This window comes from Amblyomma americanum, chromosome 10 (genome assembly GCF_052857255.1).
Source record: "Amblyomma americanum isolate KBUSLIRL-KWMA chromosome 10, ASM5285725v1, whole genome shotgun sequence".
In the NCBI taxonomy this organism is placed as follows: domain Eukaryota; kingdom Metazoa; phylum Arthropoda; class Arachnida; order Ixodida; family Ixodidae; genus Amblyomma; species Amblyomma americanum.
In genome coordinates this window covers 75,072,728-75,090,723 of record NC_135506.1, presented here as the reverse complement: position 1 = coordinate 75,090,723, position 17,996 = coordinate 75,072,728, and the positions used below count along the sequence as shown (strand labels likewise).

General features: G+C 45.9%; 2 protein-coding genes across 2 annotated transcripts in view; one reads left to right on the top strand and one right to left on the bottom strand.

The window, feature by feature from the left end:
- The window catches only part of mfr (ferlin family C2 domain-containing myoferlin misfire), a 321,798-nt gene that overhangs the window by 212,213 nt on the left and 91,589 nt on the right, over positions 1–17,996 (bottom strand). The window lies entirely within an intron of this gene.
- On the top strand, positions 3,340–8,228 carry LOC144106332 (uncharacterized). Its single transcript, XM_077639110.1, has 3 exons — positions 3,340–5,120; positions 6,034–6,306; positions 7,735–8,228. The coding sequence occupies exons 1-3, from the start codon at positions 3,565–3,567 to the stop codon at positions 8,183–8,185; spliced, it is 2,280 nt and encodes a 759-aa protein (XP_077495236.1). The 5' UTR covers positions 3,340–3,564; the 3' UTR covers positions 8,186–8,228.

The following is a 17,996-nucleotide window of genomic DNA, read 5'->3' as shown; positions in this document are numbered from 1 at the left end:
TTATCTCGCTGTCTATTTTTTTTTATCTTCAAGAGCACAACAGTTCGAGCACTCTTAGACACGACTGTTGGCCCGCTTTTGACTGTGTGCCCGTCCACTAATATTTGCTAAGAGTGATCAGTTGGAATGGTTGGCTCACGATCATGTTAGCAACAACGCGACACGGGAAGAAAGAAAAAAACAAACCTAAGTGCTGACTGACAACTTATTTTCCTTTCGCTCTCTTTCATGTAGAAAGAGATCGTAGTGTGGTGGACGCATCTAACTTTATCTTCGGCGCAAGTGTTTTTACGAAATTGAGACCTGGTAACGAAACCACATCATGGAATCTCTTTCGGGATGACTCGAGGGCCGTTTGCTGGAAATGTGCGCTAGTGAGTTATTGCTGTTACCTCGAGAAAGCCATTACTACGTACGTTGTTAAGCGCAGTAAAGAGGCAATTTTGGCTGCGCTTTTAGCCAGCTAGTCTAATCCGACTACGCTCACTCCGTTCGAAGCCTCTCCACTGAAATATTCCTAATAAGCCGCGCAGTTATGGGAATATGCAATCCGAACAGTTTAGAAAATATGCGATAATTCGAATCCTTTTGATCGGTTTTGCATAAGTTCAACAGATTTTATACGGATTGTTTCCATGGATTGTACGGGCAGTTTCAGAGGAATAAAGATGCGAGAGCAGCTTTTACATTTGGCATCGCTCAAGTGACACGGGGAATATACACTCGGTTCAAATCAATTATGTACATGCGTTGTGCATGACGTCCTTGGAAACCCACAGGAATTCCCAGCTTTTAATATGTGGTGCCTCTATATAGCATACCCCTGACATACCACATGATTTCCTTATGGCCAGTACCTAATGCACATCCAGTCACGGGTATCATCATATGCAACATTCCCTAGCGATAGAGCGTGGTTTTAATAGTCACCTCATAAATGGCTGTGCTTTTTTGTGAAAAGCACGCTTTTGGGTGACTAGCGTATGAACAGAAACTTTTAAGTGGAACAGCAGTCGGTGAGAGTGGACACGTCCACAGCACGTGGAACAAGATTAAATAAAAATATTTCAAAAACAAACGTAGCGTATCGCTACTGTTTTTATCGTAGAACGTTATTTTCGCAGCCGGCTTCTTTGTAATCTACATAATTGGGTGGCTACAATCGCCCTATTCTTTTTTTCCACAAACTTAATGGTCAGCCTTTTTTTTATCCTTTCTCAGTCAACTCTCTTTTCCTGCAAGCATCTGAACTCCCTAATGACCTATCCGTTTTCCTCCATTTTCTTCAGCCGATTATAATGAAAAATGCCTCTGCCCGTTTGCCACCCTTCAAATGATGTCCATCCCATGTCCCTTAAGTACGGCCGCATTTGTGGACCGGCTTTCTTCGTGTGTCTTGAATACTAATTCCCATTCATTCTGGAATCACCGACGTTAACATCGTTCACAGTAAAAATAGGCGCGTGCAGGCGCATTTCACAACAGAAACCAGTTTTCACGTAATATAAACCGATCCACTACACGTGGCATAAATGGTCGCTGCACTCTGAGTGAGAAATGGTGACTAGTGATTATTAGACCTTGTAAGAAGCATATAAACAAGATAAAAACGGAGGCAGTTCTTCCTAAGCAACGCTACACGAATAACGATATAAATTTATGCTTTCGTTTCGCCTTTCATTTCCCTTTCACTTTCGCTGTCCTTTAGTGCATGTATATTCAGACACGAAGAAAAACATCTAAACCAGAGTATAGATGACTTGCTCATGACGTCACGGGTGCCATGATCGTGAGCCACCCATAGCTCAAAGCAAAACCGAGAGGAAATAAAGTAACGGTACCACCGAAACGCAGAGATTATCGCTGGGTTTTTTTTCGCCAACATGGCGGGTTCTGTGAAGTTGGTGCAAGCCAACCATTTGACCTCTGTGGAGAAAAGTTTCTGAATTCTCTTTTATCTAAGGACCTTCTCGTTTTGGAATTCTCATCGGTTCTCACCTACTTCCTGTGAGCGGCGCTCCGTGGACATCGTCCACAACGCTCCCCTTCTTTCCAAATGCCTCCAAAAATATACCGTAAATGGGGCTTGTGATAATAGACAAAGCGGCCATTTCCGTTTCCATGGAGATGATGATGTCCTCAGGTTTAGTGGCACTTACCCACGGCGTGGGATTGGCCAGGGTGCATTGCGGATTTTCGTTTCCTCACTTCTGTCCTACGTGTTCTCACATGCCTCTTCGTCATCATTTCTTCAAAGCATATGGGCCAGATACCTGCCGTATGAGGGAGGTGCGGTTTCAGACCTCCAGCGCAGCCGGGTAGTCGCCAATTTTAATGCGAACGCTCTACTTCACGAGGTCAAACCGGCTCACCGGTTTGCATGGAGCTTGACCTTGAGGGTGACTTTTGGCAAACCTTAAATAATTAAATAAAGTATTGCCGCGACTGGGATTCGAACCCGCGGTGGCGCGAACAGATCAGCTTAGCTAAGAGTGCTAGGGTATCGCCGCAGTTTTTTTTCTTTATTGCACGGATACCAAACTCGCTGAGCTAACAAGTGTTTTACGTACACACATACTATTCCGCAATGCACTCTCAGATTCTCACGTCTTCGTACACTGCACTCCACCTACACATCGGAATTTCGGGAGACGCACACATGCGTCAAGAACCGGCAACCATTCAGGCGGCCGGTCCTGCGCATCATAAACCACCCACACTAAGGCGCACTGCTCCCTGAAGAGAGCCGAACACGCGGCGTGTTAAACTGCAACACACTATCGCTTGCACTTCGTCATCTTCATCAAGCAGCACAACTATCAAATTTATATTCGCGCTTTAAGCAATGTGGCGATAGTGACAGACACATGTGCGCTGCATGCGTTGGCGTGGACTACGGTGTGGCACAAACGTGGCCCCGGAGCTTACGCCTGCGGCCTATCATTGGATACATTGTAACTGAGGGTGAAAAAAATGAAACCGCGCAGAAGTGGCCCCCTGGGACATTGGACACCTCAATCGCGCTCTCAAGTACGTGGCAGTGGTGTCCACTTAAAAAAAACTGTGCTTTCGCACAATATTTCGTGTTTGGTAATGCTAAATCGCCAGTCAGTTTTTTAGTGGATTAGTGGATACAATTTTCTTTCTTGCCTGGTGCTCTAATGCTGTGGGGTGAAATGGTTCTAAGAAACTCGTCATCTACCCGACCCCATGAAGGCCGAAAACGCATTAGGCATGGAGGTATTTCTCGAAGCTGGCCTTACGCCGTTCAAATCATGTCACCATCAGCTGGGGCTATTATCTTCCAGTGTTTGACTGCTCGTGCCAGCGTTGGGAAGAAGAAGTGGCAGAGCGCTAGCAGGGGGCGGTCGCGGACAGCGAAGGAGCGGCGGCGGGGGTACTGTCGAAGAACAGACGGCAAACCGTAAAGGCAGCCGAAATACGCACCGGATGGAAACAAGACTTCTTCTAGATCCCCCAACCTCCGATTAAGAAGAAAAACCGCTACGACGTGCAGCAAACGGCACAGCAGCTCCGCTCCGGGCGTCAACGATAACCTGAAGAATGTCAAGTCAGGACACACCCAAGGACGCGCTGGTCACTAACAAGGATGGAACGGAAGGTGCGTCTGCCTTAAGCGAAGAGACCGCTGCGGGTCTTCACGACCAGCAGCCACCGGATGGAACAGATGCAGGCACCAACGCGGCGGCACCTACGATGACACCTGTAGCAGCACCTGCAACGGCACCCGACAAAACGAGTAAGGACGGTGAACACGGCAGCTCCCCCCTACTGGGAACCGGACTCTCCGACGCGTCGCTGCATTCCCTGGGTCTGACAGCAGGCACCACGTCCTCCGTGCAGCAGCAGCAGTCCGAACCCCTTCCGCCACCTTCTGTCTCGTCAAAGTTGCGTCCAGACCTTGTTACGGAGGCGTCTCAGACGGCGGACTCTTCTACAGGCACCTACAGGTCGCTTACCCTCCAGTACTCGCCGAGAAAAAGGCGCCAGCCAGGGTCGAAGTCAAAACAGGTGTCTCCGACAAGCTCCAAACCGAGTTTCCTTGACGACAGCCACGTTCCCTTCAGCCCGAAATCGTTCGATTCACAGCTCGGGTCTCCGGTCTATTCCGGAAAGGCGTTCTCTCTCACGGCAGTAAACCGATTATCGTCCACGTTGCCTCCCACAGATGCAGGCACGGACGAGATCCCGCCGCCAGTCCCGCCAAAGCAAGCGCACTCCGAAGGCATCCTCAAGCCGTCGACACCAGTTGGCTTGGCTGAGAAGACGCGGTCCCTAGTAATGCAAGTAAGCAGTGAGCGACTGCCCATACCGCCTTCTCAGGCTCAGCGGAGTCCCAGGTCCCTCATCCCTTGGATACAGGCTACCATCAAAAAAGTGTCGTCGGCAGTTGGAAGCCCTCGGTCTCTGGTTCCCTTCGGTTTCTTCACCGCTAGCCGTCAGTCACCCGATCAAAAATCCACCGCGAGCCAATCAAAATTCGAAGAGACCTCCCAGTTTGATGACGTCTTCCCGACTCCACGCCTACCGTGGGCCAGTCTGATTCTCACGTTGCTGCTCCTGCACGCCCACTGGAAATTCCTGCACAAGCACTACCCCGAGCGATGTGCCAGCGTTGCCACGATAGTAGACGAGGGGCGCTGGGAGCGCGTGGTGCTCGCCGCGTTCCACCACGCGAACTTTAACCACCTGGCTTCGAACGCCGTGTCATTCTTCTTCAAGGGGCTCATCTTAGAGACAGCCCTCGGTGCTACTTACTTTGTCGCCGTCGTGACTATCGTCACCGTCATGGTAGGCCTCATCAATGTCTGTGTGCTCAAAATTGTTTACAGCGCCACCCGCGTGTCCTGCGTGGCAACGATGTGCGCGTACAATTTAGCGGGCGTCATCGTGGCACTGGGAATTCTCAATCAAGAGCACTTCGGCAAGGCCACGATACACTACAGCGAACGCGAGGTGAACATGAGGTACGACCTTCCCATGCCGATAGACATGTTTCTCCTGTCGGTGTCTTCAAAGTGGAACTTACTGCCTATGGTCAGCGGAGTTCTGGTGGGCCTCCTGCTTGCCAAGACGGCGATGGGAAAGCTTGTCGTCGGGTAAGTTCCTCAAAGGCTTAACCTGTGTCGTTGTCCGTTGGAACTCTAACGCACAATTAAGTGAGACATCAATTACAGCGAAGAATGAGTATTGGGCTCGTAATTTACAAGACTCGTAACACAGTAGCTGTCGCCTGCCAAACGGGGCGATATTTTCCGGGATACCCCTAGTTATGCTTACCCTATCTCTACTTTTCCGTTAGCACAATATATGTCCAGAGCAGATTTGTTTGCTGACTGGTCAAGATTTATGTGCATAATTTCAGACGAAAACCATTTTCTGCTGATTATTTAAAAAGTCAACCTCGTTCCATACGCCGTACAGAATTAGCGGGGCCGCCACTGCAGCGAATTTAAGCTAGCATGCACGTCTAGAAATGAATTTAACCAATTAATCAAGCCCCATTCTTGTCAACGTCCACTGCGCACACTGAGAAAAAACAGGAATTCAAATACTTCGTGGTGGTTCTGACCTGTGAATACGTCTCCTTATTTGTTTTAGGCATCCGACTCCTGAATAATCTGCATTAAAATATTTCAGCCCCAGCACTTCACTACAAAGTCTCAACCTACGCAGCTCACAAAATTGTATGTCAGATATTGAAACCGGGGTTTGCGGGTGAAATCCGTCGTATTTATTTTATCTCGAATGTAGCCATTATTCAACTGTGACATAGGGTTCCGCTCAAGATATGTATCCGTGACTTCCGCTGGCCTTTCACTGCATGTATGCGTGACTTACAGTGGCCGTTCAGAGGATGTATAAGTGACTTCAGGCGCCGTTCAGGGCATATATCTCCGACATCAGGTAGACAGACAGAAGGTGTACTGGTGACGTCCACAAGAGGTTGACTTTATGTATCAACTTTTGTTGACCGTTCAACATTTTTTTGCTCGTCGTATACTTTCGTAGCATTCCGTACCCCCGCCGCCACCTCTACCTCGCCTCGGCCCCCAAGACGCCCGTCACGTACCTCTTCGTTGCCGCCGTCGCCACTGCCCATCTGTACGGACCCTACGCCGGCACCACCGCCATGAACGAGACTAAGCTGGCCTTCAGGCATCCCTTCTGGCGGCCGCTCGTGCTTTCGCCGCTTTACGTGGGCAACGTCTACGAACTGGCCTACGTGCTCCTGTCGCTGTTGGCGATCGGCCAGAAGGTTGAACAACACCTGGGCCACTATCGGTGAGAGCTTGCCGACTGCTTTCTGCAATAACAGCCTTAAAACTCCGGTTTTCAACGAGCAGTGTTTCTTACCACAACACGCAGGCCACTCAGTTTGTCTAAGGTCGCAGTTTGCTGCGAGGCTGTTACTACATTCCTCGTCATCCACAGCTCCGAGAGTTGATAGCGCCCTCTGCGAAGACTTTTGGGCCAGCGGGAGCACTACGGTAGTGCCTCCGCTTTTATACAAATGGTCTAAAGACAGCCTATAGACTTCTTATAAACTCCATTGCCTTCCTATAGATATTTCTCTTTGTCTATTCTTAGTCAAGAGACAGTCTAGAGACAAAAGTCTACCAAAATGTATGGCCATACATCTATAGATTGTCTATAGATTGCGTATAAAATTTGTATTCCCTATAGACTTCTCTAGCGTTTGTCCATAGAGAGTCAATAGACTTTATAGATAAATGTCTTGGCGGTTTTTGGCAACAAACTGAAGGCATGCCCACAGTGACCCGCTCACTTCTGACAGAGGACTGCAGCCTCGAAAGCCTCTTTTCTGCCCAAAATGTTTCTTATAAAAAATTTAGTACTGCTTGCTGTGGGACTCGTTCTTCGTGGAGCAAGCTTCTTTTGAGATAGAAAAAAAAAAAGCAAGCAGAGACCAAAGCGTCTGTTTCTACACGCTTAGACACTTGAGAAAACAGCGCATTGTACTGATAAATAAAAATAAACGCAGCTTTCCTTGAGAGCACGATGACGTCAGCACAAGGGCGTGGGTTCGCATTAACAGCTTGGTTTCCCGACAACATTAATATCAGCGTATAGGTAAAGGAAGAGGCACAATGTCGGTCAGCTGACCCTTTCTGTTGATCTGGTGCACTGAAAGCACTGATCGCGAGATAAAAAAGCAAGCGCGAAATGAAGGCCGCAGGGTACGCAAGCGGCACCTTGACATTCAGGAGAAATTCATTTCATCGTCTGATATATTACGGGCCAAAATATTATTGCGTAAACAAACCGTGAGATGGATGCAGATGCATGACGAATGATTCCAAACCGCAACTGTATGTTCCTCTCATCGCTCTGCTTGCCACTTTTCGCCACGAATGTAAATAATTGCAATTGACAGTCGGCTAAACGGTACCATGTACTGTTCGTAATGACAGCTTGTCAAACCTTGCTATAGTTGGAAGAGAATTAATCCTGGAGTGGGGCTCGATTCCAAGCATCTTATACTGGTGCCGAATAAAGGATTGATTGAATGATCGATCGATTGATTAATTGATTGATTGATTGAATGATTGATTATTAGATTGATTGATTGATTGATCACTACAATGAAACAACCTTCTCACTGAGGGTTTACTTAGATGCTAAGTTCGGGATTATTACCTGCAATGAATTATACCACACCTTGGGGAATGGCCCCGCCAATCACTGCAGGTTTCTGGTGCTGGCCCCAGCTCTACAGCTAGCCGTGAACACGAGCCGAGACGGCTTAAAATTCGTCCTCTGGAAGCACCTGCTCGCCTTCCGCACCGACCTGCCGCCTCCGGCTCCGCACGTGGGCGACTGCAGCTGCGATCTCGTCGGTGCCCTGCTCGCCCTGAAGGCCGTCCTGCACACCGTGCGACCCGATGCCGAGTACCAGATTGCTTCGCAGCCCATCGGAGTGCACTTCTGGCCGGGCATGCTGTTCGAGCTGATGCACTTGCACTACTTCGCGCAGGCCGGCTCCAGCTTCGCGCACGTACCCGGAGTTCTCTTTGGACTCGCCGTCGCACGCTTCATGCGACACCGTCGCGGGGACGGCATTCCTAAAGCGACGCGTAGTTCCACGGTCCCCAGCGACTCCCAAGATTATCTAGATGCAAGAAGGCCGAGCTTCGACTGATTGCGCAGTAATGTGCGCTATAATTGGATACAAATACAGTGCGTTACCACTGCACATATTGTTTGTGTGTGCGCGTGCGTATGTGCTCGCGCGACCTGTCGTTCACTTTATTATGTTACTTGCCCTATAAGCTCTTTTCTATTTTTTTCTTTCTGCGGAATAAATTTATGTATTGCCAGCGAAGTCTCGGTGCGTGTTGGTCGAGATTATTTTCATTCCTTTTCGACAGCGTAAACTAACCAGTGTCTACCAAGCACGCGCGATAGATTAGTGGTGATGGTTGCGGCGTTCTTCCTTGGACCTCATCTTGTTATCTTTCTACTGCCATTAAATCCCCTGGCCTGTTTATATTGTTATGTTGTATTCTTTATTAAAACCAATGAAACTATTGTTGATGCTTTGTTGTATTCAATAGATGCAGTCGTGCTGATTCTCAAGGCGTCTCAAAGCGTTTTATGTTGTTTCGATGCCCTGCGAGCGCGATTCCACGCAGCATAACCTTGCATGCAAGAGGGGTGGGGTTCTTTCTGCGGTTCCACTGGATACCTGCCGGCCTTCAGGCGGAAACGTTTCCCTTTCGCCACTGCTTCACTGGATTGAAGTACTTGAGATAATTGACCTTTCAATCCACTTGCCGCAGACAAATAACTACTTCGGTCATCTCATTTTTTGACGAAGCTTCCCATGCGTCATATGTTAAAATCATGTGCAGTTGGCCATTTTGACTTGGTCGGTTAGCTGCTGGGTAGTTTGTTCACTCCTTCTTACAAGAAAGGGCGTCCACTCTTCACGTCTTTGTCTTACATCGCATTCATCCTTTTTTAAACAATAATCCTGCGGAGCCAAAAAATTGTTGCCTGGCACTGAGCCGTTCAGCCCCAAAGTAAATTTGAGCGTCTAGTATAGGCTGTTATATGATTAATGGTTGAAGATTACCGCGTGCCCAAAGCAAAATGACTATCTCAGACACGCCATTCCATGAGGTTAGCTGACTTAACCCCGACCGCGTTGGCCGCATTTCGATAGAGGCGCAATGGGCGCCCGGACGCATTGCGCCTAGTTAGCGTGGGTATGTCTACTTAGGGCAGGTAGTGACAGCAGTTCTGGATCATGAGAGGGAAATAACTAGAAGGATAAGAATGGGGTGGAGCGCATATGGAAACTTCTTTCAGATCATGAATGGCAGTTTACCAATATCTCTCAAAGGAAAAGTGTACAATAGCTTTATCTTACAAGGAACTCACCTACGTGGCAGAAACATGGAGGCTAACGAAAAGGATTCAGATTAAGTTAAGGACATCACGGCGAGCCATGGAAATGAAAATGATAGGTGTAACGTTAAGAGACCGGAAGCGGGCTGAGTGGGTCAGGGAACAGAGGTGGGTTAGTGACATCCTATCCGGAATAAAGAGGAAGAAATGGGCTTGGGCAGGGCATGTGATGCCGTCGCTACTCATCGATTAGGAGGCGACTAATAGAAGTTCCAATACAGAATCTCAGTTTGCGCCTGTCTTCTGCGGTTGTTCTGTCTCTTGGCGCTTCTATGCTTGGCCATACCAATGGGAATGTTTGCTCTGCCGTTCATAATTATCTTCTAGCATCAAAACGTCTACCATCATGAGCTTTCGTCCTGCCCATCTCATTATCAGCTTCTGTATTTCGGTTTTTACAACCACTTATAGTAATCTCGACCCGTTCTTTGCCTAAATTTTAGTTTGTATGACACCCCTAACCTCCTGCAACCACCTCGGCTACGGAAATTGTGCGATCCAAATTTTGGTAGGTCATCCCATGCTTGCCACATGCAACTGGTCATTTAAATAGTCACCGCCTGGTTATGGCCAATCCCCCTTGTGGGTATGTGCCATTGTGTGAGGTCAACAACAACAACAACAACAAGAACGAAGGCAAGATAACCGCTGGTCCTTAAGTGTAGCGGCGTAGATTCCAAGAGAAGGCAAACGTAGCAGGGTGCGGCAGAAGGTTAGGTAGTCCGATGAGATAAAGAAGTTTGCAGGAATATATGGTGGGTGCACCTGGCAAAGGAGAGGGTTAATTGGAGAGAAATGGGCGAGGCCTTTGCCCTGCAGTGGCTGTATAGTCAGGCTGATGATGATGATGATTATGAAACAATGCGAATTGACACACATCTGATGTGCAATGTCTCCGCATGCTGAAGAACATCAAGTGGTCGAAATTAATCTGAAGTCTTCCAGTACGACGTCTTCCATAGCCCATGCGCCGCTTCGAGGCATTAAGCGCTGTTAAGCTTTGACTGCTGCACTTGTTTCAGCGGGCGACAACATTGCAAAGGTGTCTAACCTTTTATCGTTTCCGTTATTTCCCCACAAGATGAAGAAATGTTTTTAGCATTCTGTCGAAGAAAAAAAACGGCGTATATTCCTACTCAGCGTATAGCCTGCTGCTGAACTTAAATTGCGAGGTTAAGTAAGTGGTGCGTAATACTTCCTGTTTACACTGGGATGCTTGGTATTTAAGCGCCATTTCTCTTTTCTTCGTTATCCTCCCGCCACTTTCTTTTCCGTCCGCATCAACGACAAGTACACGCGGAGTTCATCGCTCTCAGCAGTATTATCAGAGTACCATACGAGATTGTGAACCTTGACGGTGGAGTTGAGAAAAGTGGTCCCTTTTCGATTTATTTCAATATCAGTTTGTTTCTCTGTTTACAACATGAAGAGATTTCATGAGGACAAGAGAAAGGCCATACTATTTCGACTCGATTGGGCATGTAGCCATTCGAAAAGACCACATTACATTGGTTGTCCGGCATTAAAGCACCGAAAAAATTGTACACACAAACGAATATTGTGAAAAAATGCCTGCGTCGTACAAGCACAACACATGTATAGTACAATGCCGGTTAAACAATACTGCGATTGCTTGTGAACGGTGAGAAAACTTCCTAAAAACAACGACCAAAACACGGGTCGGCACCTGTCCACGTCGTCGACACGCAGGAGTGAACGATGCATAATTAACAAGATATAATTGCCATACGGTTGATAGGGGATATGATCTATGGCTGCAGGCTGCGCCTTATCTTTCCACCTTTCACTCCTCAGTCTAATATCTCACTCCTTGCTTTCGGCTATAATCTCTGTGCGCCGGTGAGACTGTGGTCAGGGCGACACCAGTGAACAAGTCCTGTGCTCTTTCCTATTCATTTTCCTATGGTTAATTACTACTCCTACTACTACTACCACTACTACAACTACTACTACTACTACTACTACTACTACTACTACTACTACTACTACTACTACTACTACTACTACTACTACTACTACTACTACTACTACTATTACTACTACTCCTTCTACCTACTATTACTTCAACTACTTCGTTCTCTAATTTTCATTAAACGTTTCTGTCCCTTTATGATTACTATTACTACGATTAACACCATTGCTCCTGCTGCTGCCACCACTACGACAAAGTATACCGGCAACACATAGGCTTCTCTCACATTAGAAGAAATTTTGCTCAATGCAGCTATGCACAACCGGTCAGCTGCAGCTTTGGCACCGCAGGGCGCTACAAGCGGTCGTCAGCCATGTCCTTACTTATCCATGAAGGGCACAGTAGGGCAGTGAACCGCGACGCCGGTTTGACCTTTGACCTTTTGCGAGCGAGACAACTGGCACAGCGATTGCAGGGAGATCGAGGTGCCCCGAAAGAACGACGTAACGCCACCGCCGAGTGAGCGAGCGACGGCCGATTCAGCGAAGTCTGCCCATTGCGGCATGAAACTGGCTTCCCTTCACCCAGACGCATTCAGTGTGTCGAAACACACAGCGCACTACGCAGTAAGTCGTAAGTAATTTCTGATACAGAGTCTATACAGCCATTTTCTCCCTCGATATACGCGCTTCATAACTGCACACCTACGACTAGGTTCAGTAGCCTTCGCTGGAGATGTCATTTTTATTTTATTCGGCACCCGCTTCGCAAAGTGCACATGTCTCTCGGAATGGACTCTCAGTTCGGCATTGCCGCAGTTGGACGAGTGAACTTATTCTAACAGTAGTAATAAAAATAATAGTAATTTTGTTAGGAGGTAAGAAAAAAGAAAGAAGTGAGCAGCTCTGATGTTAAATTATGCGTTCTGGTTCAGAATAAATACAAAGGCGACGAGGAAATAAAAACTTCATTAAATATGCTAGAGGGTAGATTGGTGCAAAAATGACTCAGTGCGAGTCGAATAGCTCTATGAAAGATGGAAGCGGGCGAATGGGTGAGAAGCAACGAGGAGGGCTTGTAATAATAATAATAATAATAATAATAATAATAATAATAATAATAATAATAATAATAATAATAATAATAATAATAATAATAATAATAATAATAATAATAATAATAATAATAATAATAATAATAATAATAATAATAATAATAATAATAATAATTTGTTTTATTATTAATAATAATAATTTGTTTTGGAGGAAAGTAAATGGCGCAGTATCTGTCTCATATATAGGCGGACACCTGAACCGCGTCATAAAGGAAGGGATAAAGGAGGGAGTGAAATAAGAAAAGAAGAAGGAGGTGCCGTAGTGGAGCGCTCCGGAATAATTTCGACCACCTGGGTATCTCTAACGTGCACTGACATCGCACAGCACACGGGCGCCTTAGCGTTTTGCCTCCATAAAAACACAACCGCCGCGGTCGGGTTCGAACCCAGGAACTCCGGATCAGTAGCCGAGTGCCCTATAGCGCGGACCTGGGACAATTGATACGTCTTGAATAGCTGAAAGGAACATACGGTCGACGATTACAAGTTAGTGCATACTGATATGGTACCACATCGTAATCTCAAAGAGATCAGTATCACCGAAAACGGAGCTTTTATAAGCTAGAAAAGACCAAAGAACGAAATACAGATACCGACACGGTTCATCGCCATTCCTTTCAAACAGTTGAAACCTATCCTTCTTGGTGATGATGTCACGAGTTTAATTTGCCGGGCAGAATAGTTTTTAATGCAATTTTCTCGACGATAGTTGCCTATTTCCCAGCCAAAGATTCATCAGCATTTCCAGAAATAGCGAGAGAATTAATTTTTGCTCTGGATAAGAATAGAAAGCACTTATCCACAGTGTCCCTTTACGAATCTGCCCCATTATGAAAACTGTTAAACGTACAAACGAAGGCAAACATTTATTGAACGTGACTTATTCGAAAAAAATTATTTTTTCATCCATGCCCAAGAGCTTGAAATTTAATTGTGCTGAGCTTAATCCGCGCACTCAAAATTTGAATGCATGCGTTTACGGCATGCATTTATTGAAGAGACTGGAAGAGGGCAGAGTGGGTGAGAAAAGAAACGCCGGTTAATGACGTCCTAGTCGAAATCAAGAGAAAGAAATGGGCTTGGGCAGGGCATTTAGTGCGAAGGCAAGATAACCGCTGGTTCGTAAGGGTAACGGAGTGGATTCCAAGAGAAGGCAAGCGTAGCAAGGACGGCAAAAAGTTAGGTGGGCGGATGAGATTAAGAAGTTTGCAGACATAGGGTGGGTGCAGCTGGCAAAGGAGAGGGTTAATTGGAGAGATACGGGAAAGGGCTTTGCACTGCAATGGGCGCAGTCAGGCTGATGATGACGATGATTTATTCCACGTTCCTTGAAAAGACGGCGATTAAACTCCAATTTTTTTACATCTACATTCTACCTTATGTTTTACGCCTTTTAAAATAAATATAGAGCCCAAGAGTTCACTAGTGAGAACGTAAGTGGCTCGTTATGCATTGCCACCGTTCCACTTCCCTTGAAAGTAGGACACGCTCTCGTCCTGATCCTTGGAAAAATTATGAATTTCACATAATACGAAACGCCCTACAACAAGGCTCAGAAGGAAACCCCTTGGGCTACAAACTTCTGGTAAATGCGTTACAATGTAGTACACTTGTAGTATGTGTTCCTATCCCTTGCCTTTGAAATTTTCCTGAAATAGCTTTCCTCTTCCCATTTGTTGTTGTTGTTGTTAGCCTATCAAAAAATGGTACATACCCACACTAGGGGATCGGCCAATAATCGGGTGGCTATTCACCTGAACGCAGTTAATAAAATGGAAAAGCACGCGGGAGCGCAACACCGGTGAATTCTTCCTCATGAACAGAAAAGGGGTCCCCATTTCCTATTTCATAAAGAAAGCCTGCCAGACTCTCGTCTTCTTCATATTTTTATTACCAAAACAAAATATATTTCTTCGCGAAAAGTGAAACTAGCGCAGAGTAGCGTGTAATTGGCTCTCGTTGGAAACCTAGCAATTGTTCGCATTTTCTTCCTTCAGAGCCTTCGACAGTTTTCTTTATGACTTTGTAGACTGGTGAACTGCGGCTCGCCGCAGAGGTATTTCGATGGCCCTGGGCAGCCTCCATTAATCACCCCTTAACGCTGTTCATGCAGGTGCCTCATGAAAAATTGCCGCAGGGACACATGTACGGACTAAAAGACGTCAGCAGTTCTTGTGGCACGCCATAAATCAGTTGGCCAGAATCTCTGCGAGTTTTTCGATGTAGACCTACTATTTATTCAAGCACAGTGCATGTGGTACCGCCCATGGCTGAGCAAAGTATAGAGGGGCTGTTCACAGCTGGGGTCATATGTAACTTCGTGTCGGTACTTCAGGGCAGTGAATAATATTTATTTATTTAGCAAATACTGCCGGCCTGTGTTACAAGCCTTAGGCAGGAGTGGAGTACAAACATATTGATAAAAATAACAAGTACATTGCAAAAGAAGCAGATAGCGAACACAGCAAAAACCAGTACATACAACATAAAATCGATTACAAAGACATAGAACATATAATGACATCGATCCTGGCAACAAACGAAGGCATCGGACTTGGCCCAAAACAAGAATACATAAGAGCCCTATACATCCTTCAGAGCTTGTAAAAATAAATCCACCGATTCGCAATTGACAACATCAGCAGGTAAATCATTCCACTTAATGATAGTATGGGGAAAGAACGAATACTTAAATACATTAGTTTTGCATGAAAACGCGGCAACTTTTTTTAGTATGGTAAGAGCGTGTAGGGTGTCGAGATGTGTGCTCAACTAAAATTCCTTCCTCTATTGTTAGTTTATTGTGATAATACAAGTAGAATAACTTTAATTTTTTTCGATGACGACGCATGGCCAGGTGTTCAAGTCCTGCGGTTTGCAGTAGGGCTGTTGGGGAAATATTCCAACTGTAACAATTAAAGATAAATCTAGCAGCTTTGCGTTCGACATTTTCTATTTTAAGTTTGTTACTTTCGGTCCAGAGATCCCACACTGCCGCAGCATATTCCAACATTGGCCGAACAAATGTTTTGTAAGCTAAAAGCTTTATTTCTTGTGTGGATTGTGCCAGCGTTCTTCTCAAGTAGTGCAGTTGTCTTAGAACTTTTTTTTCTATATACGATATGTGCTCGTTCCATCGAAGGTCTGAGGCTATCTGAATTCCTAAGTATTTAAAAGCGTTGACAACTAAGAGGGGCTCATTGGCTAAGCGGTATGTAAAACTAAAAGGATTCTTTTTACGTGTCACAGTGATCGCTACTGTCTTGTTGGAATTCAAAGTCATTTGCCACGTGGAGCACCATTTTTCGACTGCAGACAGTGAATCGCTTAAAAGGAGTTGATCTTCAGGGCTAGAAATTTCTTGATAAAGTATGCAATCGTCTGCGAAAAGCCGTATTTTAACATGTACGTTGTGAACTATGTCATTAACGGGAGACTTCCAGATATCATTACTCACTCACCACTTATGACTCGCTAAACAGATGTCCTTTCTGTTATTACTGGGATTCTGCGCAAGTCAAAAATGATATGTAGGAAGGAAATTCAATTACGCAATCCTCCGCCTTTACAGCCTGAACTTGACATTCTAAATGTGAATAGATAGGGACTAAGCTGTCCTATAGCGCAGTCTCTTTTATCATAATGAAGTGCGCTAGAGCATAGCTTACTTCCTTTTTACTCCTTTTGTGTTCAGAGTGTAGTCGCAACAGCCACCCTTGTTTAACAGCCGCCGATGTTGCTCAGTGCTTATGGTGCTCAGGAGCTGACCCGAAAGACGGGGATTTGATCTCATCGGCTGCGGTCGCATTTCGATGGAAGTGGAGAGTGAGACGACCGTGTACCGTGCAATGTAACTGCGCGTTAATGAACTGCAGATAATATGAGGGCTTCAGTGGGTGCCCACTCACGATTCCCGGTCACATAGAAGCACGTATTGCAAGCAGACATGATAGCCTCTATGAATACATAAGCCACAATGGGAGATCCGTTTTAGAGAACCACTACGTCAAGGTACATCTGCTACATTTACAAAAGCAAATCCAGACGTATATTAGACTGCAAACTTCAGGATGTGCGTTTCTTTGAGAGGTATGACTTTCTGTGCACAGTGAGACCAGAACGCAAAAAGTGCAAAAGCTGTTAACTTTTCCTTGGAGTGGATCCGCCCTGGCTAGACGCTAACGAGTAATTATTCCCACATTAAAAATATTAAGCCTTTCACGGGCAACGTGGATGTTTTCTTCCCATCTACTGCTTGTTCGTGCCAATAGATATTCCTGTGGAGGCATTCTTTCTAGTTTCTTTAAATTTCAAATTAGCTTCACATCTATGACGCACACAGCTGCAAAGAGTATAGACAACTCCATATTAATTTCACTCGACTGAGCCTATTGCCACTAAAGAAAGCACATTGCATTATTTTCGCAACAATAGGCCACGGGCATAAATACATAACGCAAGTAGTCAAAAACGTCTAAGAACTACAAATGTAACAGTGGTGGAAATGTACATAAAAATATTACGCCGATCAAATGGGAATATATTTGAAGTGCAACGAATGCTGGGTGGTATGAGAGCTCTAACTTATAATAACCTAACAATAGCTCGACACGCGTGCGAGTTGTCGATTTACAACAGTCAGTGACACATTATAACCAAGATACATCACCGTAGAGGTGACAGGGGTATGTGATCTAGGGCTGCGATGCACTCCTAAGTCTTTCTTCTCCTAACAGAAGAATATAAAAGAACAATAATAATACCACTTGTGTTATTGCAGCGAGTACGACCGCCACCGCTACGAGGAAATCCCGCAAATAAGAGTATTATTTCGCCTCCAAATAAGCTTCACGAAGTAAGTCTGCTCAAGCAGTGGTTAAATTAGGCTTCGGCAACGCAGCATGCTTTTAGCGCAACTGCTCCCCGCTTAACCGGAACACGCTTATTATAGCAGCGCACCGCGACGAATTTTCAACCTTTTGACCTTTCCGACCTTTGAATTTTGCGAGCGAGACAACTCACTACGACAGCGGGGAGGTCCTCGACCTCCTGACAGCGGGGAGGTAGGTGGTCGGGGAGGTCGACAGCGGGGAGCTAGGGATGTCGGGGAGGTCGAAATAAGGACCATGTTTGCCACCTCTGCCGCCGAATGAGCGAGGCAGTGACGGCCTTTTCAACGATGATTGTCCATTGACTCACGAAATAGGGTGCCATTCATCGAGGACCACTATATGTGCCGCAACACATCGTGCACGGTGCAATACGTCGCAAGGAATTTCTGATAAAGAATCTATAGAGCCGTTTTGTTCATTCCAGTACTCAAATTGTAATTCAGTTTCAGTTTCAGTTTATTTCCCACAACAAGTACAGGGCATGTACAATGTGTGGCGAGGGTGACGGGATAAAAGCTGCGTCAAGGGCAGCTTGACTGGCCCCATCTCGCCTTATAACCACTCGCCTTATATAAGGTTCTGTAGCCTTCGATGAAAATAA

What these genes read in the sequence shown, in the direction of transcription:
- LOC144106332 (XM_077639110.1), top strand. Translation starts at nt 3,565, where the DNA reads ATGTCAAGTCAGGACACACCCAAGGACGCGCTGGTCACTAACAAGGAT. An exon ending in ATGGGAAAGCTTGTCGTCGG is followed by an intron (nt 5,121 to 6,033) that starts GTAAGTTCCTCA and finishes ATACTTTCGTAG; the next exon opens with CATTCCGTACCCCCGCCGCC. An exon ending in CAACACCTGGGCCACTATCG is followed by an intron (nt 6,307 to 7,734) that starts GTGAGAGCTTGC and finishes CAATCACTGCAG; the next exon opens with GTTTCTGGTGCTGGCCCCAG.